This window comes from Ambystoma mexicanum, chromosome 9 (assembly GCF_040938575.1).
Source record: "Ambystoma mexicanum isolate Mex_15411 chromosome 9, UKY_AmexF1_1, whole genome shotgun sequence".
Classification (NCBI taxonomy): Eukaryota; Metazoa; Chordata; class Amphibia; order Caudata; family Ambystomatidae; genus Ambystoma; species Ambystoma mexicanum.
Window position 1 is genome coordinate 538,945,101 of NC_090931.1, and position 23,246 is coordinate 538,968,346.

The 23,246-nt window shown below is 45.9% G+C and overlaps 1 protein-coding gene across 1 annotated transcript in view; it reads right to left on the reverse strand.

Moving 5' to 3' along the window:
- Positions 1-23,246, reverse strand: part of MED13 (mediator complex subunit 13) — a 1,760,496-nt gene that overhangs the window by 544,754 nt on the left and 1,192,496 nt on the right. Inside the window, exon 18 of the mRNA XM_069615091.1 lies at positions 15,999-16,222. Within this exon, the coding sequence (XP_069471192.1) occupies positions 15,999-16,222 (224 nt within the window). The remainder of the gene's footprint in view (positions 1-15,998; positions 16,223-23,246) is intronic.

Below are 23,246 nucleotides of genomic sequence, written 5' to 3' on the forward strand. Positions count from 1 at the left end.
CAAAGAAAGAAGTCTGTTGTCATAATGACATCTCAGGATATTGGCTGAAGAGGATTTATGGATCCATCCTACAGAAACTAATGACAAAGTAAAGAATCGAGTGAACTCTTAAATATAAAAAATAAATTACACATGCACCAAGTGTTGCAGAGAATTAACCAATCAATAATTGTACAGATGCTGAAACGCAGGGTAGACCAAGTAATCATAGAAGCTGGCTATATGTAGTGAATAGAATGCAGGCGGAGTGGCCATTGTACAGGAGCTGGACATCCATAACATGAATTTTAGTAAGCCAGAACCCAGGAAGAAGAAAGGGAGAATTGAGTTGCAGCAAGAAAAAAACGACATCGTAAAGCCGCATGGCACGTCGTCTGGCCTGGAGTCAAGATTGAAGCAGCCAAGGGCAGCTATCTATTCTGGAAAGGAGTGAAAACTAGAGGTCAACAAGAGAAGCGTCTAGATTTGATGCATTTGAGAGAAATCATGTTTTTTTCCCCCACACACGGGAAACAAAATAAAAACTGTTAGTATGAGTGTTAACAAGGTTTGATGTTATATGTCATAACGTGATGACACCTAGAGAAGCGCTATGTTCCAGTTAAATAAGTTTACAAAACAAATTCAACAGTAACATTTGTTTTTTCATAATGAATTTTACATATATGATGTTTAAGAATGGTCACCAACATGATGCATGGACATTATCAGGGCATTAATAAGTCACACGTAGCAACATTACCACATCATACAGGCTGACTTCTTTACGATGGACACCATATAACATGTGGTAAAAGCCCATATATATATATATATATATATGCAGAACATTACATCACTATAGTCTTCAGAAAGCAGAGTTAAGTGAAACTCATGCTGGTGATATTAGTGATTGGCTAGACCCAAGATAGGCATTAATATAGACGTTACTAACTACTGAAGTGTTTAGAGCAATTGGTGACAAAATAACTAAAAAACATTTCTGAATAAGAGGGGTAGAAACTATCAAGGTGTTTTTCAAATGTTTGGATATTCATAATATCACAAAAAACATTAACCAATGGTGTTTATTTTAAAGATAAAATGTGATAATTGACGATCAAAAGATAGGACAACTTGTCTAGTTATAACCATGCTGAAAATAATGGTTAAACAACGTAGAAGACTGAAATTGTTGTGAACATGATCCATTTCGATTTGGACAAGTTTCTTAATATAAACTTTACAAAAAATTCTTGAAAATCTAGTTGAGCATATGATTCTTTGGAACATAGGACTAAGTCATTACTGACATAAGGGTTTGTAAGACACATCCAAAGAACTCTAGTCGTTCCAGAACCGTACTCCCACTTAGACTAGCACCAGTGGCACACCAATATGCTTTCAAACCCCCTTTTTCATTTGTTACAAATGTATTGCATGGAAAGATGCAGTGTTAAAAAGACAAGACAAGAATTCTAAAAAGGAAACAGTTTCCCAGTTGGATCTAGCTGAAGAATGAGGTGACACTATGATCCCTTACCCCCGTCTTTCAGAGGAACCCGGTAGGGCCCCTGGTCCCCTCTGCTTGGGAGCCGGTACTTCCAGGCCTCAGGCCTGACAGAACCTGAATGTGAGGAACTCTGATCCGTGGGAACCCCGGATAAGGAGTCTCTGCGGTGTGAAGCAGTGCTGATCAGAGTTCCTACCTTAGTTTGACGGGAGGTCCCGGGGACGAAGTACTTAAGGTGGAGAAGCATGCAAGATCTCTCCCAACTGCGAAAACTCATTCTTCAATGCCATGTGCCAAGTCTGACACTGTTCTTGTTGAAAAAGGGACTGAGATGAGGCACTGGAGGGCGGGGCCTCGGCAGGGCATTCCAACGCCGGAGGCCACGCCCACAAGCTATACTGAATTTAAAGGAGAGGCTAATTGTTTTGCTGCTAAAGGTTCCGGTACCATTCCCATTTTGGGGGACACCTACAAGGATGGAGGAAAGGGGACTGAACATAGGAGTATCTCCATAACATGTGAGCAAAAGAGGAGAGGTCAGCACAGAATAAAAGCCGCAAACAAAAAGAATGGTGTTCCATAGGCAACTATGGAGGGAAGTTGCAAAAAAACAATATTTCCTGACATTTGGTGTTGTCAAGGACAGAAGGATAAGCTTTAGCAACTTTAGGTTACCAGGATCATGGGGAACCAACAACTTCAGATCCAATGTCACTAGGCAAGGAGTCTGGAGAGAAGGATGCCCCTGTAAGTAGTAGTTCCTCTTCATAAGTAAGCAGAAGATTCACAGAATGGACCCCAAGATCTTACCCTCGCATCTGGGGTCCTCCTTCATGTGCTCACTTGCTCCACAGGTTACACAAGATCCACTGGACCTTTGTATGCAGGGAGGCTTATAGTGTCCACCTTCTCACTTGAGATGGTGAGTCCTACTACCCTTTCCATGATCATATGACTTACCACCCCTTATTAAACTTTTTGAGGGCTTTATAGGAAGAAGATTTCAGGATGCCCACCCTCTTCCTCTTTTTTGTTTCTCCCCTCATGCATACTGGAAGCATACTTGTCCTTATGGCACTCTATGGGAAACAAAGGTCAGTCGCAATGGCCAGCTTCTTAGGATCCAACTCATTTGAAAATGTCAAATGCCACTTCTTCAAACATCATCAATAGAACATCCACTGACAGTATTATACACAACCTCAGTTCTGGTATTTATGCTTCAACTTTGTACTTCAGAATTTGTTAGGCGTTGAAGATAAGACTTTGACCTCTACGGGTAGACAATGGCCTCCTATGCTCCAAGAAAAGGGCAGCCCCTTTGCCTCTTCTGTCTGTCTTACTGCCATCAGTATATTCGGCCTCTGCTTTCAGACTGGCTCTCTCAACACCAACAGTCTCAGCATTACAGATTTTTTACTCAATCTTCTTACAAGCACCCAGCACCCTTCCTCAGCTTATTCACACTTTGGTTCCAGTAGTTACCTTGAAGCTGTATTGACACTTCCAACTTCAGGTGATACCGTCACACTTATCAGGGGACACTGGCCTTTTAACAACTTTAAAAATCACGTGGATAGATTTCAATGAGGCTTGCTTCACTATACAAAGGATTTGCCTCTTGGCTTGGGTAAGGCTTGTTCTTGTTGATACAACTTCTGTGTTTAAAGAAAACTTGTTCTTAATGTTACAAGGTTCAGTCTATAAAGGATAAACCTATTTAGACACACACAACCACTGTAAGATAGATCTTTAACCTTAAATTACTACAAGATGTTTGTATTCCCACGGGTTAACAGACACTTCCTAATTCCGGTTCGGAATCCAAATTGGCCATACGCGACCTTCCTTTAATGTTGTATAAACTTGTGAAAGTCAATGTTAGGTATTCGGAGGGATTTAGAAAGTGTTCCCCTTTTATTAGAGACACAAGACCACTTTGGCAACAATAGTTCAACCATGAGAAATTAAATGCTTTTCTTCATACACAAGCACTCAGACTTTTACTAGTAGTGCGCGTGATACATTTCCATGGTCAGTAAGACTTCACAACAAGGAACAGTTTATACTCGCTTCTACTTTTATGCAAGTGAGTTTTGAGCTGGTAAAACTTACCGGCAAGGTTTCTGGAGTGTACCCGAGCGCCAAGCTTCACTCACTAGCTCCTGGAACACTGCAGAGGCTGCTTCACCTTACCGATTTCTTCCTCTTCTAGTATGGCTTTGGGCACGCTTGGGACCCACACCCTCCTGCAGCACGGGTGTCTCTGGTCTGGCCATGTCAATGGGGAGTCCCCTACACTCAACTGTCCCTTGGTTTGCTTCTTGCCACAGGCCCCTGGTCTGAGCATGATCACGGCTCCGATTACAACCACTAGGTGCACCTGAAAGAATCTCCACTCTCAGCACGTCTCTCAGTGCAGCTAAGGCAGGGTTTGTGAACATAGGACACTCTCAGAACCTACAGATGAAAACGTCTTTCTCTACTTCCCAATGTAACATACTGTTACAGCTGCTTTTTAAGATCTGTGGAACACAGATTAAGATGAGAAATAACTAACTTGTTTAAGGATGGCACACAGCTAACAAGGTAAGTAAAACCTATATACTTTTTAAAGGGGCTATCAGCAACTTAAAGATAAGTATAATCTTAAACAGGCTAACAAGCAAGTCAGGGGAAGCAAGACCCAACTGGGGACACTTGTACATCTGCCCTAACAGGAATCGGAAAGTGACGCCCACAGCATTACCTTTGGGGAAGAGGCACAACCAATTGACAGCTGAGTAACTTAACCTTGTATATACTTTTCGGAATAGTGCAACATATTCAAGGTAACAACTCTTGCACCTGTGAACTCAGTTACCAACCAACCTCTTACAAATAACGTTTGCACACTTATTCTTTTCAAGGCAGAACCCTTTTCTTATCCAGTCCTTCTCTTATTCTATAGCATGAGTTCACTCGGAGGCAGAAGAGGGGACCCTAGCAGTCTAGGTGCTAGCTGTAGGCAGGGTGAGATAGGGTTCAGTTGCAGGTAAAGTCAGAGTTCCAGAGGAAGACTGTTCAAACAAGTAGGTATTTCACTTTAAAGTTAGTTCAGGGTCCATGGACTTCAGAGAAGACATCCTAGTAGAATTCCACAGTGGGCCTGGGTGAACTGGATGAGTGGCCTCCCAATCACGGAAAATACACCAAAGCAATACAGCAATCACAAAGGCTTAAAGGTAGGTAAAATACCCCACCCAACACAGTACCTCAGCACAGAGGAAACTTTGCAGCAGGAAGACTTTGGGATATGCAGCCAAAAACCTGGTTGATGGATTCCTTTGTCAAGAAGAGGGAACACAGGACTTTGGAAGGACTTTTGCAGCAGGGATCACACAAGAAGGCTTGGGTTTCCCCACGGCTGGATGTGGCTCTGTGGATTTGGTGCCTTTTCAGGAGCACAGAACACAGAATATTGCTGGTATGATTCTCATTGCTTGCAAGGTCCAGCACTCTGATGTGGGGACTTTTCGGACCTGATTCATGCCTCTGGAGATCCAGCAGGATGTACACGAAGTTTCAGCGAGATTCGGAAGACCGTGCACTGCCCAATGGCTCTAGGTCAGTATTGGGGTAGTGCAGCATGACTTGGGATGGCTCAAAATGCAGGTGGTCTTGAGTCTAGTGGGTCTCAAAAGGCTCTGGGTTGTCATTTCCAGAGACCCCAGGTCGATTGGAAGGAATTGCTGCAGCAGGCTACAGTTACACAGCAGGCTCTCCGGTCATTGGAAATTGTCTCAGCTGCGGTTTCTTAATCTTCCTCTTCTGTTTTGGTTCCAGTGGTGGACTACCTCTTCAGCTTCCAGGATCGGAATTTTATGCTGGAACCTAGCCAATCAAACATCCAGACAACATTCAAACTTGGGGGGGGGGGGGGGGACGGGTTGTTGGCAGCCTTCCAGTTTGAACTAGATTCTCGCAGTCAGGCTGGAAGTTAAAGTGCTGCAGAGTTTGCCTCCTCCCTAGCTTCCTGTCTTCACAGACACTCTTGAGCCTGGGTGGGGAGTCCAAAGGACTCCCGCCGAAGATAAAAATCACACAAAAGGATTTCCCACCAGGGATGTTAGGGGAAGGAAGAAAGGACAAGAAACAGTAAAACTGCCAAAAAAAGATGCCAGGGGACATTTTGATATGATATGGCATATATAATGCACCTGTATACTAATGTTTCTAGGCGCAAGTCTCATTTTGGTAAAATGAGTGTCTTTACTTCGGTTCTGGAAACAGCCCGCGGTAAAGGTGCACCAAATTAATAAAAAAGTTCACTGCCACCAGCCATTAAAGTTAAGTTTGTCCTTGTAACAAATGTTACATTTAAAATGTGAAAGGGGATACTTGGTATCTCCCCAGCACGCCTCATAAGGTGGGGGTGGGGCCGGGGGGAGGGTGCTGGTCTCACCTAACAAAATGTAAAAGAGATCCAAAGATCTTATCTAACCTTGGCTTGGAAACGGTTCTCACAAGGTTAGCCAGAGACAATTAAAAGGGGATCCCCCTAGGGCAACCCAGAAACAATAGGAACTACTTGCAAAAAAGTTGTCAAAGAGGGTAACTTTTAAAAGGCACTATGGAGAGTCTAAAAATGACACCCATAAAACGAGTATAAGATTCCCACTCACTGACGTATAGGGAAAAATAATCTACCCAGTCCAGCAAAAAGTTCTGGGGTTGACACAGGTCAGGAAGATGCATCATTGATATGAAATTCTTACCCAACAGGTGTTGCATCCTTAGGTTTTACCACCTTAGATTGAACATAAGTTTCCAGGATACTAAAAAGACATGAAGCCATAATCTCTTCTGGCATAGTGGCAAGAATATCCCAGCGAGAGGAAAAATACGGTGTCTTATCCCACATAATATCCTCACTACCCTGGGCCCCGTCTCCACCCATGTGATCCTCCTAAAGTACACCACCGCCTGGGTTCAGATCAGGAAGCGTTTGCCTTCCCCTGCCACCTAGATGAGACTTCAGGCAGGGTTTTAGTTAGGGATCCACAGGATGCTTTACATCATCTTCCGGCGGCCCACCCACAACTAGGGCCACCTTAACCAGCCAAAACCAAAACCAGGGCTGCCTGACAGAGCACCTTCCCCCACTATATATTTAGAACTCCTGCTGCACACAGACCGAACATCAGGTCGACACCAAACAGCCACAACTAACCTGGATGAACAACAAGGAACGCACTAGGTTCAACCACCCACCTGCAACCATAACCGGAGTGGAAGTCAGCCAAGATCTAGAGGAGACGAGATGGGCCAACATAACCAATGTCACTTAATGGGCTAACCACACTATACTAACACCAATAATCAATGTAATGTTCACACCCTACCATCTCCCTGAGATCCTGGTAGTACACCTAGAGGGAACACCTCTTGACAGTCCATAAAACTGTCAACTACAGAATTACACACCAACACAATAGTCATACACCAACAGCCACCCGCGACGCTGGCCACCATATGGCTAAAACTAACCAGTGCGCACAACCCACTCCCACATTAAACGACACACAAACACTAGCACACATACAAGGCACTGAGTCCTACCCATACAGTTAGAACACTCAGGGCCTCCTGAACCAAATGCAAAACAATGCTCAGGTGTCATTTCCTCCTGGTTCTCAAGATAACCCTTCATTCTAACACCACTAACACCCCCAGCGCCCCTCTCATGCAGAGAAGCGCAAACACCTGGAGACTGCCGTTGGATAATAACATCTGTATCTTCAATGCAAGCAGTTACCACAAGACCATTGCTACTGCTAGGCCATGCCCCAGCATGAACAGCTTCAGAAGTCACAGGTAAAGAAATTATTCTAGATTCCTTGTGATCCATTAATCTCTGCATCAGATCAGCTTTTGCTACAGGATGATAATCCTCTCCGAACACGTGAATTTTTCTACCTTGAGAGAAGCAAGAGTGGTCCTGGTGAAGGTTACCGTTCTATATTAAGAGCAGGCAACTGTAATACAGTCTATTCACTTTAAATGTGAGTGTTCTGTGTAGACAATTATAGTACTACACCGGTGAACACCACTGGGTTCCCAAGACGTCACACCCTTAACTGATCAGCACCAATTTGTTTCTAGAATTTGGCATGGTGGACAGATTTTAAGAGGCCACCCTAGTTATGGCGAACAGGCAGTGTATAGTCAAAACACCAAATCGTAATGGAGAGCAGTCCAGACTTGTTATCATGAAAGAGTGGGGTCAAGAGTCCTCTACAAGCCCTCACAGTATAGCACACAGTAATTCAAAATAAACTATCAGTTATAAAAATACTGTAATTTAAGGCCTTATAAACACACAGAACGATGAAACTAGTAGATCGAACCATCACAGAACATTCCAATAAAAATATATACAATCGCCAGAGGTTCACTTAAACAGAACTTAAGCAAATGCACGATTGTTAGATACAGTAGATGATGCGAAGCAATCACAAGACTAATATCTTAACTTGAGAAGTCCAAACCCTAAGATGAAAGGGCCTTGTGCCCAGAGAGGACAAGGTCAAAACACAAAGTTTCTCACAAAAGAGTTGCTATTTTAAAAAGGATGCAATGGGCTTGTGGGGATTAGTGCCTTTCCATTTTGGTGACACACTGTTCCACTATTAGCTTAGATGATTTCACAGACCTGTGCTCCAGCACCTTTAAGCGTTTGTGTTACATGAAATTACCAATAAAGGACTCCGACCAAATAGCTGGACAGACGCAACGAATATAGCAAAGCAATACTTTATTCTCATTTAATAAAGCAGGGTAAACTGGCAGACATCCGACTGATGCATGCACACAAAATCTTGATTACACTGTGGTTTTATACCCCCCAATATGCGTCATCTATGACGTCATAGGTGGCAAACTGTAAAACCTATTGATGGTAGGGATTGGTCCAGGGAACATATGCAATTGTAGAATACATGTGCGTTGGTACACCACTGGCTATCTCTTATCTGTAAGACACCTCGAACTACCTGTAAATACGTTTACTACTGATTATAGCGGACAAAATGGCAGCGGATTGATCTATGTAACATTGTATAGCAGATTGCCCTATGGACCAACTGATTGGTTGGCATCCCCACCCAACTTTGGACTTTTGGCTCAGCTAGCAGCACTTAAGTGAAACGAAACCCAGGCGCTCAAGTCACGTTCGATTACTCCACACATTTCCAATTAGTAGTTGACCTTGTAGCCTGCTCTCTGTTGTAGAACATTCAAGGGAGTGCAAGCACATCACTATCTTCATCCAAAGCTTAATGAATAGCCCTTACTTTCGACTTCTGAATCACGTGCGAAGAGACCACAAATTTGCCAATTTCTACCTCTTATTTACTGCTATTTAAATCAATTATGCTAGGTGTCATTGCTCCTCTTGGTCTCTAGAGACTTGCTCACTCCACTTTGCATAGATTTTATACACTTTTAATTATCCAATACTTGGATCGTGAATTAATGTTTTCTTCTTCTTATATCTAAGAGAAATAGGTCTTGCGTCCATGACTGATCGGTCTGCTGCCCTATTTGCTTTGCAGCAATTCCTTAAAAAATACCACCCTTGATCCGAGGCCAACAGACTCCTCTTTGCTTTGCACAAAAAGCAGTTTTCCAACATCTCCCGACTCCGCACCCCTGGTCGGTCTCTCGGGTAGCTGAACTGAATTTTACACGAGCTGACGTCCATATTCCATCGACCGGGCGTTGCTGCGTATTTACAGTTACTGATCAAAAAGTTACATTGTCTTCTTTTTATATGACATGCATTACTCACTGTAATAGCATTTCTGATGATTGTATCTGCTTAGATACACACACTGTGCATATGGTCCGACATCTAGTGGTAACCGCAGAGTATTACATCTGGTCTTTCGAGGATCGAAAGGGGACGTCGGCATAGGTATGTCTGTAACACTAACCTCATCGCGACGTGTAGTGTACCCAAATTCCCTCACACGCCGAGGTCCCTCCAATTGTATTTTTTCTGCCATGAGGGAGCCCAAGGCTATTTGTGAGTGAGTACATAAAAGAGAGAAAGTAGTAAAATGTTCCTTCCACCCAAGCGGGGAGGCTGGGTGGGCGCATGTGAATCTAAGCAGATCCAATCATCAGAAATGCTATTACGGTAAGTAATGCAAGTCTTCTGATGCTTGTTAATCTGCTTAGGTTCACATGCTGTGCATAGACTAGCGAGCAGTACCCAGAGTTGGAGGTGGGATGCGAGAAGGAACAGTAGTGAAAAGATGTCTTAGTACTGCTTGTCCCACCTGAGAATCAGACCTAGAGTGACTGTCTAGGCAATAGTGTAATGAATGCTACGGAAGCCCCAGTGCCTGGTGTAGAGTGATCAAGGCTTGAAGGGCAGCTCTCTTGGCAAGAGTGATGAAATTGACAATCCACCTAGAGATGGCTTATTTAGAGACAGGATCCCCTTCTCTACCAGCTTCCATTGAAACGAAAAACTGGTTTGTTTTCCTTAGTAGGTTAGTTCTTTCCAGGTAGTACATGGCTGCCCTGTGCACATCATCCAGTGTGTGTAGGCTTCTTTCCGCCACGTTAGTGGGGTTCTGGAAGAATATTGGTAATTCGATTGACTGGTTCACATGGAACTTAGAAATAAATGTGGGCGCAAACCGAGGGTGAGTGCGCAGAACCATCTAATGGGTTTATTTGGACTCCATACTCTCGGTCATAAACAAGTACACACCACAGCTTCCTCCATGTCCTATATAAACAAGCTCATTAAAGCCTGTAAGGCTTTCCTCTCGCCATCTAGCTGAATTACACTAGCCAGAGCGCAAGTACTCTCAAAAATTGATTACTGCAATACTCTCTTCCTTGGCACCTCAGAACGCAACTTGAACAAATTGCAGGTGCTACAGAATAATGCCCTTAGAGTGGATCTGAACATCCCGCTGCACTCTCATCTCCAGCTTTAGACAAGATGCCCACTGGCTTCCAGTATAAGACAGAATCCCTCTCGGATCACTTGTCATCGTCCACAAATGCCTCTCTAATGACGCCCCGAAGTACTTGGCAGATAACTTTAGCAAGCACACTTCTACCAGACCAACGAGAACGATGTACGCTCACTGCCTCTCCATCCCCAAATTCTCTCTAAAAAAAGCAGGCGTCTCCAGCTTCCCGGTCCTAGCAGCCAAACTATGGAACGCTATACCTGTGAAACTCAAAGCAGAACCATCCTTTTGGTCCTTCAGAGCCACAACTAAGTCCTGGCTCGCCAACAAGAACGCTTCCACTGCCCGACTTCATTCTTTGCCATATCATTGCAGCTTCCTACATTTGCTCCTGACCTCCATGTAACCCGGTCACATGCACTTATGGTATTTCTCATGTATGCATCTCTAACTTGTTGTAACCTGCTCCAAGTCTCCGGCGCCCAGTTACCTCAGGGTTCGGTGCACAGTACAAATAAACTAATCTCTGAATTGTGACAAAAGGGTCTAGAATAGAAAGGGCCTGCAGTTCACTGACTCATATCAAAGTTAATGCCACTAGGAAGGCAGTCTTTTAAGGAAGAGCTTTGAGACTTGCTTTATGCATCGGATCAAAGGGAGACCCCATAAGTCTAGTTAATACCACTTTTAGGCTCCCATTTGGGAGCCGGGTTAGAAATGGGGGATGAATTCTCTTAACCCCTTCCATGAAAGCTTTAATAACTGGGATCTTCCGTCACACCACTTTACGTGGGGACTTGGTATAGGCTGAGAGTGCAGCTAAGTGATTCTTCGGGGAATTAAAAACCAGACCCGAGTCTAGTAGGTGAGTCAGGTATAACACAATTTGAGTAGGAGAGCAGCCAACGGGATTGATGCTCTTGGAATTACACCAGATGACAAAGCGTTTCCATTTTTTGGAGTAGCCAAATGTCTGGTGTTAGGCTTTCTTGCATCCCCAAGTATATCCATGCATCTCTGAGGAAGTTGGAGATGCCCGAACTCTGACCTCAGGAGCCAGGCCACCAAGTTCAGAGTCTGCAGGCATGGGTGAAGGGTTTCCCCCTCGTCCTGAGAAAGCAGGTTGTATGGGCAAGGTAGTTTCATCGGAGGAGTGTGACATCTCCGTCTGATGGGAGAACCAGGGTTGGCAGGCCCACATCAGGGCCCCCAATATCATGGTGACTGATCCCTGGTGCAACTTGTGCACAATCTTGTCGAGTAGCGAAGTCGGGGTGGGGGGGGGGGGGGGCAGGGGAGAGCGGGAAGCAAACAAATTTCCCAAACTGTTATCCAGAGACCGTGCCCCTTGGATCCGTTCTGAGGGTACCTGGAGGCGTAATCTGGGCATTGTGAGTGCTCTAGAGTTGCGAACAAGTCGATCTCTGGTAAGCCCCAATCTGCAAAAACGTTGGATGTCTTCATGTAGTCTCCATTCATACTCAAAGGGCAACGGGGGAAGTCTCTGCTGAGCACGTCTGCCGAAAGATTGAGTTCCCCTGGAACGTGTTGAGACACTAGAAACATCCTGTGTTTGAGAGCCCATTTCCAAATGTTCAGAGACAGTTTGGACAGGCCTGGAGAGTGAGTGCCCCCTTACTTGTTCAGGTAGTAGATTGCTGTGGTGCTGTCTGAGGATCAGTACTGTTTTTCCCTGCAACTGTGTCTGAAAGGCCTTCAGTGCTTTGAATACCGCTAACAGCTCCAACAGGTTTATGTGGTGGGATGCTACTGCTGGGGACCAAACGCTGTGCACAGTCTGTTGAAGGAGGTGGGCCCCTACTCCGTGAGAGATGCATCCGTCCTGAGTGTGGCTTCTACTGCAGGGGTGGTGAAGGTTTTCTCCTTCAACAGGTTTTCCCTCGACCTCCACTGCAGACACAACGAGGGCTGCCGAGACAACCATTAGATCGTACCATTGTCCGTTCGCCTGACACCATTGGCTGTTGAGCCACTCTTACATGGGGCACGTACGTAAACGTGCATGAGGGACCAGGTAAATGCAGGACGCCATCATTCCTAGCAGTGGCAAGGCTTTGCATACCATCACTTCTCGACCTGCTACATACGGAGGGATCTGAACCAGCATGTTTTGAACCCTTGAAGGCCGATCATGAAGATCAGCGGGCGCCGCTGAAGTATCCGATGTGCTCAATGGCGCTTTGGAACACTTCGACTGGACCGCCAAATCTGAACAGTGGTTTGTGTGCTTAGTGTGGGAATCGGGTGCGTCCCTGTCATCGGGATGTATCGTTCCTATAGCAGGACCAACATCGTGCCTATCGGGGGCGGACGCTGCGGAATGAGAACTTTCCGTGGTAAGGACAATGGCCTCCGAAGTGGAGCCTTTGTCATCGCTAGTCCCTTAGTCACACACGGCCGCGGGGGAATTACTTTCGGCCTGCGACATAACAGAGGCTGCCCACCGCTTCAAATGGTGCGCCTTAAGAGTCTTAGGACCTAGGAGTTTACAAGCCGCCTCGTTGTGGTCGAGGGGAAGACAACTGTTGCACCGACAGTGCTGGTCTTTTCACAGGTATTTCGCCTTACAAGAAGGACAACATCTAAATGGAGTCCTGTCCATAGCGCATGATCAAGCTAGCGACGACAAACCCAAGGGAACAAAGAGGAAAACGAAAGGCATTCTTGAAAGAATGACCATCTGACCCCACTCACCCTACTGTAAAGGCTGGCCAGAAGGCTTGGACACGTGGTTGGCAGCGACGACTGAATCAACAGCCGTAGAAATTCCGTCAGCAGTCTTCGGCAGTGGCACTGGAATCTCAGCCGTCGAAGGGAGGGACCATGAGAATAAAACGACAAGGTCGAGAAGAATAACGATAACGCAATGTTTTATGAACAGCTCTGCATTAGGGCGACCAGATAGCTGGGTGGAAAAAAACAATCTGAGGGAGCTAGACGCGCAAGGGATTTTGGGTACACTACATGTCACCTTAGGGATAGTGTTACAGGCACCCCCACTCAACGTCCCCTTTCGTTTCTCGAAAAACAAGATGCCATATTCTGCGGTTACCACTGATGTCGGACTATATGCATAGCATGTGAGTAAGCAGATTAACAAGCATCAGAACTTTAATTACGCATACCTCCCATCTTCTCCATTCCTTGTGGGTGAAACCACTGAACAAGATGATTAGGTGGAGCTGTGACAACCAGCCTCATACTTAAGCAGCAGCAAAAAGGTTCTTCTGAACTGCCTGGCCGAACTCTGCATTCTGCCTTGAGCTGGTATCCAGGGAATGGTGCTTACAGAACGCAGATGGAGTGGCCCAAAAAGCCGCCCTGCTGTCTCGGAAAGGCGACAGCTGTAGCCTTTGCACTGACGGCATGGGTATGGATCCCCGCAGGCACCGCTTTACCCACGACGGTATACGGCCTCCGAAATGGTCTGGACCATCCAACGGGCAATAGAAGCTTTGGAAGCCTGGGTGCTGGGAGACTAGACCTCAAAGGAACAACGTCTCAGACTTCCTAAAAGGTTTTGTTTTAGCACTCTTCAGGTCCAAGGAATGTAAAGCCCCTTCCACCTCCGACTGAGGATTCAGAAACACCAGCAGGCAGATTACCTGATTCAAATGAATTGGAAAGACCCCCTTGGGTAAGAAGTTTGGATGAGTGCGCAAAATGACCTGGACATTATGAAAAGTGGTGAAAGGCTTGCACGATGAGAGCATGCAGCTCGTTGACCCTGTGTGCCCAGGTCAGTGCCAACTACAGCACTGCCTTGAGTGTCACCAGCCTGATGTCCACCAGGGTCATCAAATCGAAGGGATTACGTTGCAATGCCGCAAGAACCTGCCTCAGGCTGTGCCCCATACAAAATGTAAATGGGAAGCAAAATGTTTCACTGCAAAAGGCCCCCACCCCCCATGTTGGAGGGATGCCCACAAGGATGTACCAAACGCGGCAGGACGTAGAAGTATAGCTTGTAGACTGACACTTTCAAGATGCAGCAGCACAGGACCCGGTCCCTGGATTCTTGGTTTGGTGACAAAAGTAACAGACACCGGATAGGAACTTGCATCAGCAGTCAACAGAAAAGGAAATGAAGAACGGAATCCTTGCCGCTTCTCGCGACACCCATTTACAGGTACCAGTTGAACAGATGTGGCTGGTCTGATTTTCACTAATCTGGTCATGCACTTTGGTGAGGGGACTTCAAAGATTCAAATCGTGTCTCTGGAGGGCCAGCAGGAGTCCAAAGTTTCAACGCAAATTTGACTGGACTCCGGCTTGAGGTCCCCTGGTATTGGCAGTTTGCAGCCCAGCAAGGTCACAGCACGTCAAGGGATGGCTCCTTTTGCAGGTCGTCAAGACTAGCGAGTCTCACCAGTCTCTGTGTAGGGCTCATGGTCTTCGGGATCCCAGGTCGCTTGGAAGAAAGGGTCAGTACATGATCCAGTTACAAAGCAGGCATCTCCGGTCAATGGAATCAGTTGCAGTCTTTTCTTCATAGTCCTCTTTGGATTCAGCTCCAGTGGTTGCCTGGTCTTCAGCTTTCAGAATCAGACACATATCCAGGAACCCACACACAACTGCAAACTATCACTGCAGTTTACAGAAATGGGGCGGTGGCTGTCCAATTAGGACAGCCAGCTCCCCAGTAGGAACTCGTTCCTTTCAGGCACACCAGAAGACAAATGTCTGCAGCGTTTCAGACTCCTACCTCTCTTCCTGCCTTCAGAGACATTTTCTGGAGCCTCGGCAGGAAACAAAGGGTTTCCACCGAATACAAAACTTCAACCAGGACCTTCCTCACCTAGGACAGCAGACCAAGACCCAAGAGAAAACAAGTGCACTACAAATAGCAATAAAGGAAGAAACCACCATCCAAGCAGAATGGTGGCCTTTCTGTGCATTACCGCAGCTGGTTTGACAGCCCAAATGTAATGTTTACTAAAAAGTCATTAAAGTATATCCACTGCCACCAGCCATACGAGTTAGCTCGTCACAGTAAGAGAAATGTTATTAGGTCAACGAGAAAGGGGATACCACATAAGGTGGGGTGTGCTGGTCTCAAAATGTAAAGGGGATGGACATTCCTCTACCCATGGGAACAGTGGTTCACCCAAGGTACGTTACAAGCAATGTATAAAGGGAAGCCCAAGGGCAACCCATTAACAATGCTTCCAAGGTGGTGTGTGCCACCGTAGGAAAATGCATACAGCCCACGAAATATATGGAGCTGTAAATCCAAACACTATGGCGTGACATAAAAAGGTCACCCATAAAAAGGGTAAAAGACAGGGTGAGAGGAGAACAAGATTTCCACTCACGCAGGAACAAGCAAAAATAATCATCAAGTCCAACAAAAAAATCTGGGGTTGATACAGGAGAGTAAGATTTATCATAGAAATGAAAATCTTACCCAACAACATATTCCATTTAAATATAGCCAATAACATTGATCCATATCAGACCATGACTACAGAAAATCAAAATTCAACTATTAGGACAGTACATATTCTTACCTCATATACTGCTGTAAGGTCCCTAAAGAAGCTTTTGGCTCCATTCAGCAGCGCCTCATTCTCAGGACACACTACTACATAGGCAATGTCTCGCTGAGAACCAAATGGTTCCAGCATCAGCCTCTCCCAGTAAGGCAAAGCAAACGGCGAAAGCACCAAGAAATCATGATCATATCCCAACAAAAAAGTAGGAATTGGCAGCGGTTCTGGTGACTCGTCAGTTCCTGCAACATAACATTTCAGAGATCAACAATTAAACAAAACATTGAGCTCAATCAACAGTCAAATGATTATAGTTTTATTGCACCTGACATTGAATTTTTTTTTTATTTAATCAACAGGACCCAGTAAGGAGAATATAGAAGTTAAGAAGTTACTCACTGTAGTGACTGGAGTACTCCTAGTCCTAAGTCACCTTTCCTCCATACGTCCCACCTGCCAGCCCAGCTGGTAGACCAATAAAGGTAAGCGTGTCTACCCTTTTGCCCTGCAACCAGTGACAGAACCAGGTAAACTTCCTCTTATATTGCACCATAGTGGAAACCTCCCTGGATAATGTATAAGTTACTCGCGGATATCTCAAAAGCCTGCAACCTGAATTGATCAGGAGCTAGGCTGAGAGCACTAGCCAGCCTGGCTCTGGGTGTACCACTGCCCCCAGCAGCCTGCTCCTTCTGTGGCGTGAAGAATCCCAGAGTACGAACCGGCAGGGAGATGGGGCCCTGTCTTTTCAACTGCAGCAGGTCAGAGAACCAGGCCCTCAAAGGCCACTGAGGAGCTATGAGGATCAATCAGTGTTAGGCAGAATCCTGTGCAGGTCTCTTAGGGACCATTACACACAATTAGGACTACAGGTGGCAATACAAGTTTGACCTTTGGTAGAAGCCTGTAATACTATGTTAAAGTGGTAGCAGTAGCGGAGCAGCCAGGCTTATCTCAAGAGTATGAGCAGTAGCAGAGATTACACAAAGGGACCACAATTACTGTGACTCAAGCAAACACCGACTCAAGGTTTCAGGTAAAAAATATAAGTACATTTATTTTTAAACCATTTGTTATTAACCCAACACTTTCATTAATTCAAAACCACACGTAAAATACACTACAACCAACCAATTCACTTTGGTACACTCTAACTCAAGTTAAGTACCCTATGTTTTAACGGACTGCTGTTGCGAAACAAAAGACGTTACCGGGAATACACTTGCGATCACTTTTTGACAGTAATGACAGTTTGGTCTTACTAAAGAACCACGTATCCGTGGCAAGAAATGTTACCAGGGCAAAAAAACACTTAACACCTGAGTTAACCAGAGAGAGTTGGGGGCAAAAATCATAGGCAATACTTTTGTCAAGGCAGACAGAATCAGAGAACACTATTTGACGGAATTCAAGAGTCAATAGGCCGGAGCCAGTGACAAGTGGAACCGGGTTCCTGTTGTCAAGGATCACACAGTCGGACAGTTCAAGATTCAACATTGCCAGGAGTACTTAGTCAATAGAGGAAGCAAAAGTTATAAGTAGGAAAAACAAGGGCAAGCCTTGGAGGCGAAGAAAGAGGGATTCACCCTAATTCCTCAAGCATAACATAGTACCTTATTCAATGAATAAGCTGGTGCCACGGCTGTTGGGTTCCTGCAGACCCACGGTTCCTGGAGCTTCGGTGCGAAGGACGTCTGGATGGGTCTGCACCACAAAAGGATGAAGCCGGCTGCAGCGACGGTGAATAAAAGGTGCGCTCCTTAAAAACAGGAGAGGCTCTTCAGATGGCTATCCGGACCACTACAGCAGCGTGCAGCGATTTCGACCAAGAAGAGGATCCTCTGGCTGTGGAAGATGAGCTGGTTATCCCCACCAGGCTCAATGGAAGAAGACTCTGCACTGGATCTTCTCTGGTCATCGAAGGGTAGATAGCTCAGGAGTGCAGCAGGGCTTCACCGGGACGGGGTAGTTGCAGCAGCCGTCTTCTTCTCTGCTTCTCTTCGGTTCCTTGTAGTTCCAGTGGCGACTGACTTCTAGCCCAAAGAGACCTGCCTTTTATGCGAAAATCCCCCATTCACACAGCCTGTCAATCACGCAGCAGGTGGGTTGTCCAGCCCGGACAACCACCTTAGCCAATCATGGCAAAATGCGACTTAGGTTTCCTAGGATATCCTGTGCAGGGGGTGACTACACCCCTCCCTCACATTCAGCCCACCTAGACACCCAGGCGCCTGGAGGAGGGCTTCTTGGCAGAAGCCCGCCAAAAGGCAGTGAACAAAGGAGGCAAACCTGGTTTGCAGCGCAAAGTAAAACACAAGAAGGACTTTAACAAAAAGAAATGGCGAATAAACCCGACCAAGCCAAAAGAAAAAGTATTTGGTCAAGCGGGTTTATGTTCGAGGCTGATCTAATAGCCTAAAACAATACCACGTTTATATAATATAATCGCAGTAGAAATGTTAGGGTAGATACCACTGCCACCAGCCAAGTCTAAATGTTAAAAGAGCGAAACAATGCTCTAAGAGGTACAGATAAAAAGGATACTGAATAACCTTTTCCAGTACTCCACATAAGATGGGGTGTACTGGATCTGTGGTTAAATGACTAGATAAAGTTAATGGCAACTTTACCCTTTTCTGAGGGACTGTAGTCAGCCTCAGAAATGGAGTCGGTGGGAAGTCTAAAAGACAACCCTGTGTCACTGCACTGAAGGTGCTGTGTAACACACAAAAGTGGTGTAACTCCAGAGTCCACAATCGCAAAAACAGGTAGAAGACACATGGCAAAACATGGGTAAGACTGGAGAAAAAGCGCACACTCTTACCAAGTGAAAAAATAAACTCCAGAAATCCAGCAAAGCTGCTGGGGACTCACTAGGTGAGGGAAATTAGCCATAAAATGAGAAATCTCCCTAACAATCAGCTCCCCACTGACATCCTGAACTTGAGTTTCTGAAGCATTGAAGGGAGAGGGAAGACATAGCAACTGAGGTTGTTCGAACTGATCTGGAACACATCCTCGAAAGAACCGAGCCTCTGTCCCACCCATGACACAAACTTGAGACATTTTGAATTGTGCTGGTAAGCAAAAAGACCCGACATTCAGACAGCCCCACCTCTTCAAGAGTGACTAGGGTGCTGTTGTGCAACTCCCATTCGCAAGTTCTGAAGCCCAGTCTGCTCAACCCCGTGGAGGTGGACCACTTTGATGAAGATATTGAGAAACAAGGCATATTCCCAGATCGACTGCTAACAAGGAAAGCATCCTCGATCTGGTCCACACTTGCTTGTTCAGGTAGAACATCAACATTGAGTTGTCAATCCTGACCAACACTGCCTTGCCCCTAAAGATGGCAGCTCATTTGAAATGCACTAGGGGGCTGACTTCCAAAGAGGTCTGGGTTAACATGGACGTGCACACATGAAGGTACAACAGGGTCGTGTCTACCATGACCAGTTTACTTTCTAAGCCGATTTGGAGCGCATGCTTGGCAGCTATTCCAGACAGCGCTAGGACTGCCAGAGGCAGACTTTGAACATTAATTGTTTTCACCATACAAGTGGGCCACACACACACACAACGCTGCAGCGGTGTATGGGTGTTTTATTTTTTAAAAGCAGCACAGTTAGGTCTGCAACAAGGGCTTTAGATTGTGTTTGCATCTCTGATTTCAAGACACCACAGTTCCCATGCGGTTAAGTCGTTTGGCTTTCTGCTGTTTCTGGGCATGTATTCAGAGCAACTGATGACTGCTCATTATGGAGTAGCGTGATGACTGTGTTCCATTTAGGTAAGCGCCACACAGCTGAGGCAAGGTAGGGCACCTGAGAGAGGTCAATTGTTTCTACTTCTTGGTCAGCGCCATTGGGCTGAATTTCGTGCTCATTTTGTAGGCTGCGATCCTTTCCATGTGGATGTCAGATTCAACCGTAAAATTTGCTCAGCCACTGACTTGGTTAGAACAGACATGGATATACATTAACATTCCATGGATGGTAGTCTCTGGCCTAGTGAGGTTAGGATGTGCACCATGGGTGTGGGGTCCACACAGGTCCTTCCCCTTTTTTTCCCTTGTTTTTGTACATGCCGCACACAGTGCCATTCACAATATCCATCTCCAGGCACTGGTGAGTCTCAACAAAGATGCTTGCATGGTCACAAATGCACATTTCAAACTTTACCATTGTCTGTCTGACCCTTGGTTATTTTTTTTTTTGAAAATTCGATTTTATTGAAGTTTTTATGGTTATGACATTAATAAAACAATTGAAGTGAATACGAATTCAATCACAACCTTTCCCCCCCTCCCACTCCCTCCCTCCCTCTTACAACATGGATCATTGGATGATAACAGCAGGGTCCAACACAGTATTTTATGACACACTGTAAACGAAAGGTAGTCCACATATAAGCGCTCAAAACGTAGAGCCCACGTTCGGAAATTGCGTCCTCCGTCCTATCGGGCCCCTCCAGTCCCCAGGGAAGGGTGCACCGAAGGCAATGTTCAGTCCCAGCGGTCCATCTTAAGTGTTCCATGCCGCTCAAGCTGCTCTCCCGTATTTGTCGAAGAAGGGAAGCCATAGGCCCTCAATATTAGTCTTCGATTCATCAGATGGGTCAAGAATTCCATGTCATATATGGCCCGTATTTTAGAGACCCACTCTCTTTCTCCGGGGGGGGGGGGGAGGTCGGGGTGACTTCCAATTTTGGGCCCAGCAACATCTAGCAGCAACAAGCACAACATGTAGCATGTGATCGTGCGTCACCATCGGACCCCCCTCCACCACAAAGCCAAACAACATTAGCTAGGGGGATAGGGTTCTTTCAATTCCAACAACATCTTTTATCCAAGACAGGACCTCACTAATAGGTTTGTACCACGTGACACTTCCACCACATATGTACATAGTCCCCCCCTTTCAGTGTGACACTTCCAACAGTGAGGATCATAGCCTGGCTATGCTCTGCGGGGGTTAATGCCATCTATGGATCAGTTTCAAGGCCTGGTGGCGGTATTGGGGTGCAGCTGTGGAGCGATTGGCCTGCCTGCAGATCTTGGTACATTTCTCATCAGTGATGGGGTGTCTAGGTCTTTTTCCCATTGTACCTGGGCGGGTGGGGAATCCCGCGGGGCAGAGAACAGCAAAAGGCTGTAAACCCTCCATATCACACCTTTAGTCCCCTTATATGTGATTAGAAATTTCTCAAAGTCTGTTAAGTCTCTCTTAATAGTATCTACCCATCTGTTTTCGGTAAGGGCACCCTTAAGATGCAAGTATCGGAACGGAGAGAGGTTGGTGAGGCCCAGGGCGTCCTTCAGATCTCCCAGGGATCTAAATACTCCATCAACCCAAAGCTGCCCCGCCCTAGTAAGACCTGCCTCATATTGTTGGAAGGCTAATGGTTCGTTGATTCCATCCCAGAGTGGGGGAGCCCAAATGCAGCTTCGGGGCGAGGGCCATGTCATGAGCCATCTAAGATAACCCCCCCTCTTTCCATATGGACCACAGCACCCCCAGGACTGGGTGATTCAAAAGACCCTTGGTTATTTTTGACAGAATTTACCCTACCTGAAAATATTTTGTATGGCTCTGATGAAGGCTGTGTGTAAGGTCAAGTCGAAAGTTGAGTTGGCCAGGAAATGATCAACCTGTATGCTGTATACATTTTGCTACTTAATAGGTTTTGCTCAATTGTGTAGGAGTTTCACTAGTTGTGGTTTCACTAGGTTTTTACAGACCCGATCGGATATGTTGACTTGGGCTCATTATATTTTTGTTTTAGATGTTAATTTTTTTTCCCTTGTACTTGGCGCATGATTGACACGTGTTATGTCCAGGAAGGGTTGTGTATGAAAGTATGATTGATTGGATGAGGTTTTTTTTGTTCTGTTTAATTGGATATATGTTTTTTCCATGTTCATTATTTTACATTTATTGCACATACTTTGCTTTTGTCATAAACTCTATATATTGCATTCTACCTTGGATTGAGTTCATTGTACACTGGACCTCCTTTTTGTGTTCTTGCCCCTGATTAGTGATAGAAAAGATTTGAGGGCTAAACCGACTGCTTGGAGTTCCAAAATATTGATTCAACAACCTGCCTCCACTTTTGTCCAAGATCTGTGAATGAAATTCACGTCCAAGGTTGCACCCAACTCCAGGAGAGAGAAATCCGTTACCACTAGAGAGGGCTGTGGTGGAGTCAGGGGGGCCTCCATCACATTGCTGACAAAGTCACTAGTGCAGATCCTGATGAAGCGTAGAATGAATACAATTTTATTCTGGCTGGAAACCTGCCTCCTGGTCCCACGCTGATGCCAGATGGAGCTGAATATGCCTCATCTTGAGCCTGGCGTGCTGAACCGTGCGGACGCATGAGGCCATCAGCCTGTGCTGAAAGCACCATGCTGATGTTACAGAATTGTTCAGGAAGTGACTGGCCGCTCTTTTGAGGGACCTCCACCTTTATTGTGCTGTGTAGTCTCGCTGAGCCACCGTGTCCGCCCCCCCCCCCGCGATTCCCAGAAACAGGAGGTTCTGTGAGGGCACTAGTTGCGACTTCTCTATATTGAGCGAGAAGCCCAACTGGTGCAGTACATCTGCCAGTCTCTGGCATGAGTGTCAAAATCCCTCCGGAGAACTGGCACTCACCAGCCAGTCATTAAGATACGGGTAAAGGTGGTGACCCTCCAGTCTGAGAAGGCTAGCCACCGCATTCATCAATTTTGAGAAGACTCGAGCGCTGCATTTTGGCCAAATGGCAACACCCTGTATGGAAAGTGGTAGTTCATAATAGCAAACCACAGAAATTTGCTGTGCGGCTGGAATATGGGGACATGAAGATAGGCATCTTTGAGGCCTAAGAAACACATCCAGTCTCATGCACAAAATAATTATCTTGGCTGGCGTTACCATATTCAATCCTTCGAGAGGGAGATATTGTGGAAGGAGAGATCCAGAACTACCCTCAGGACAGCCTGGTTGTTTTGGGGTATTGCAAACATTCTGGAATAATACCCTGCGCCCCTCTTGAAGAGGTACGGGTTCCACTGCCTGCATGCTCACGAGCTGCATGATCTCTTAGTAATGCAGGGGAGCCAATTTGAAGCAACGGGGGTGGGGGGGGAGAGAAGAGGTGGCAGCAAGTGAGCGTCTGAACCCTGTGGACTCTTTAGGATCCATGGATTCTCGAAATAGTGCTGCCAGCTGTCTAGAGAAAGAGTCAGTCTTCCCCCCAACAAGAGAGCTGCGGTCTCCAACC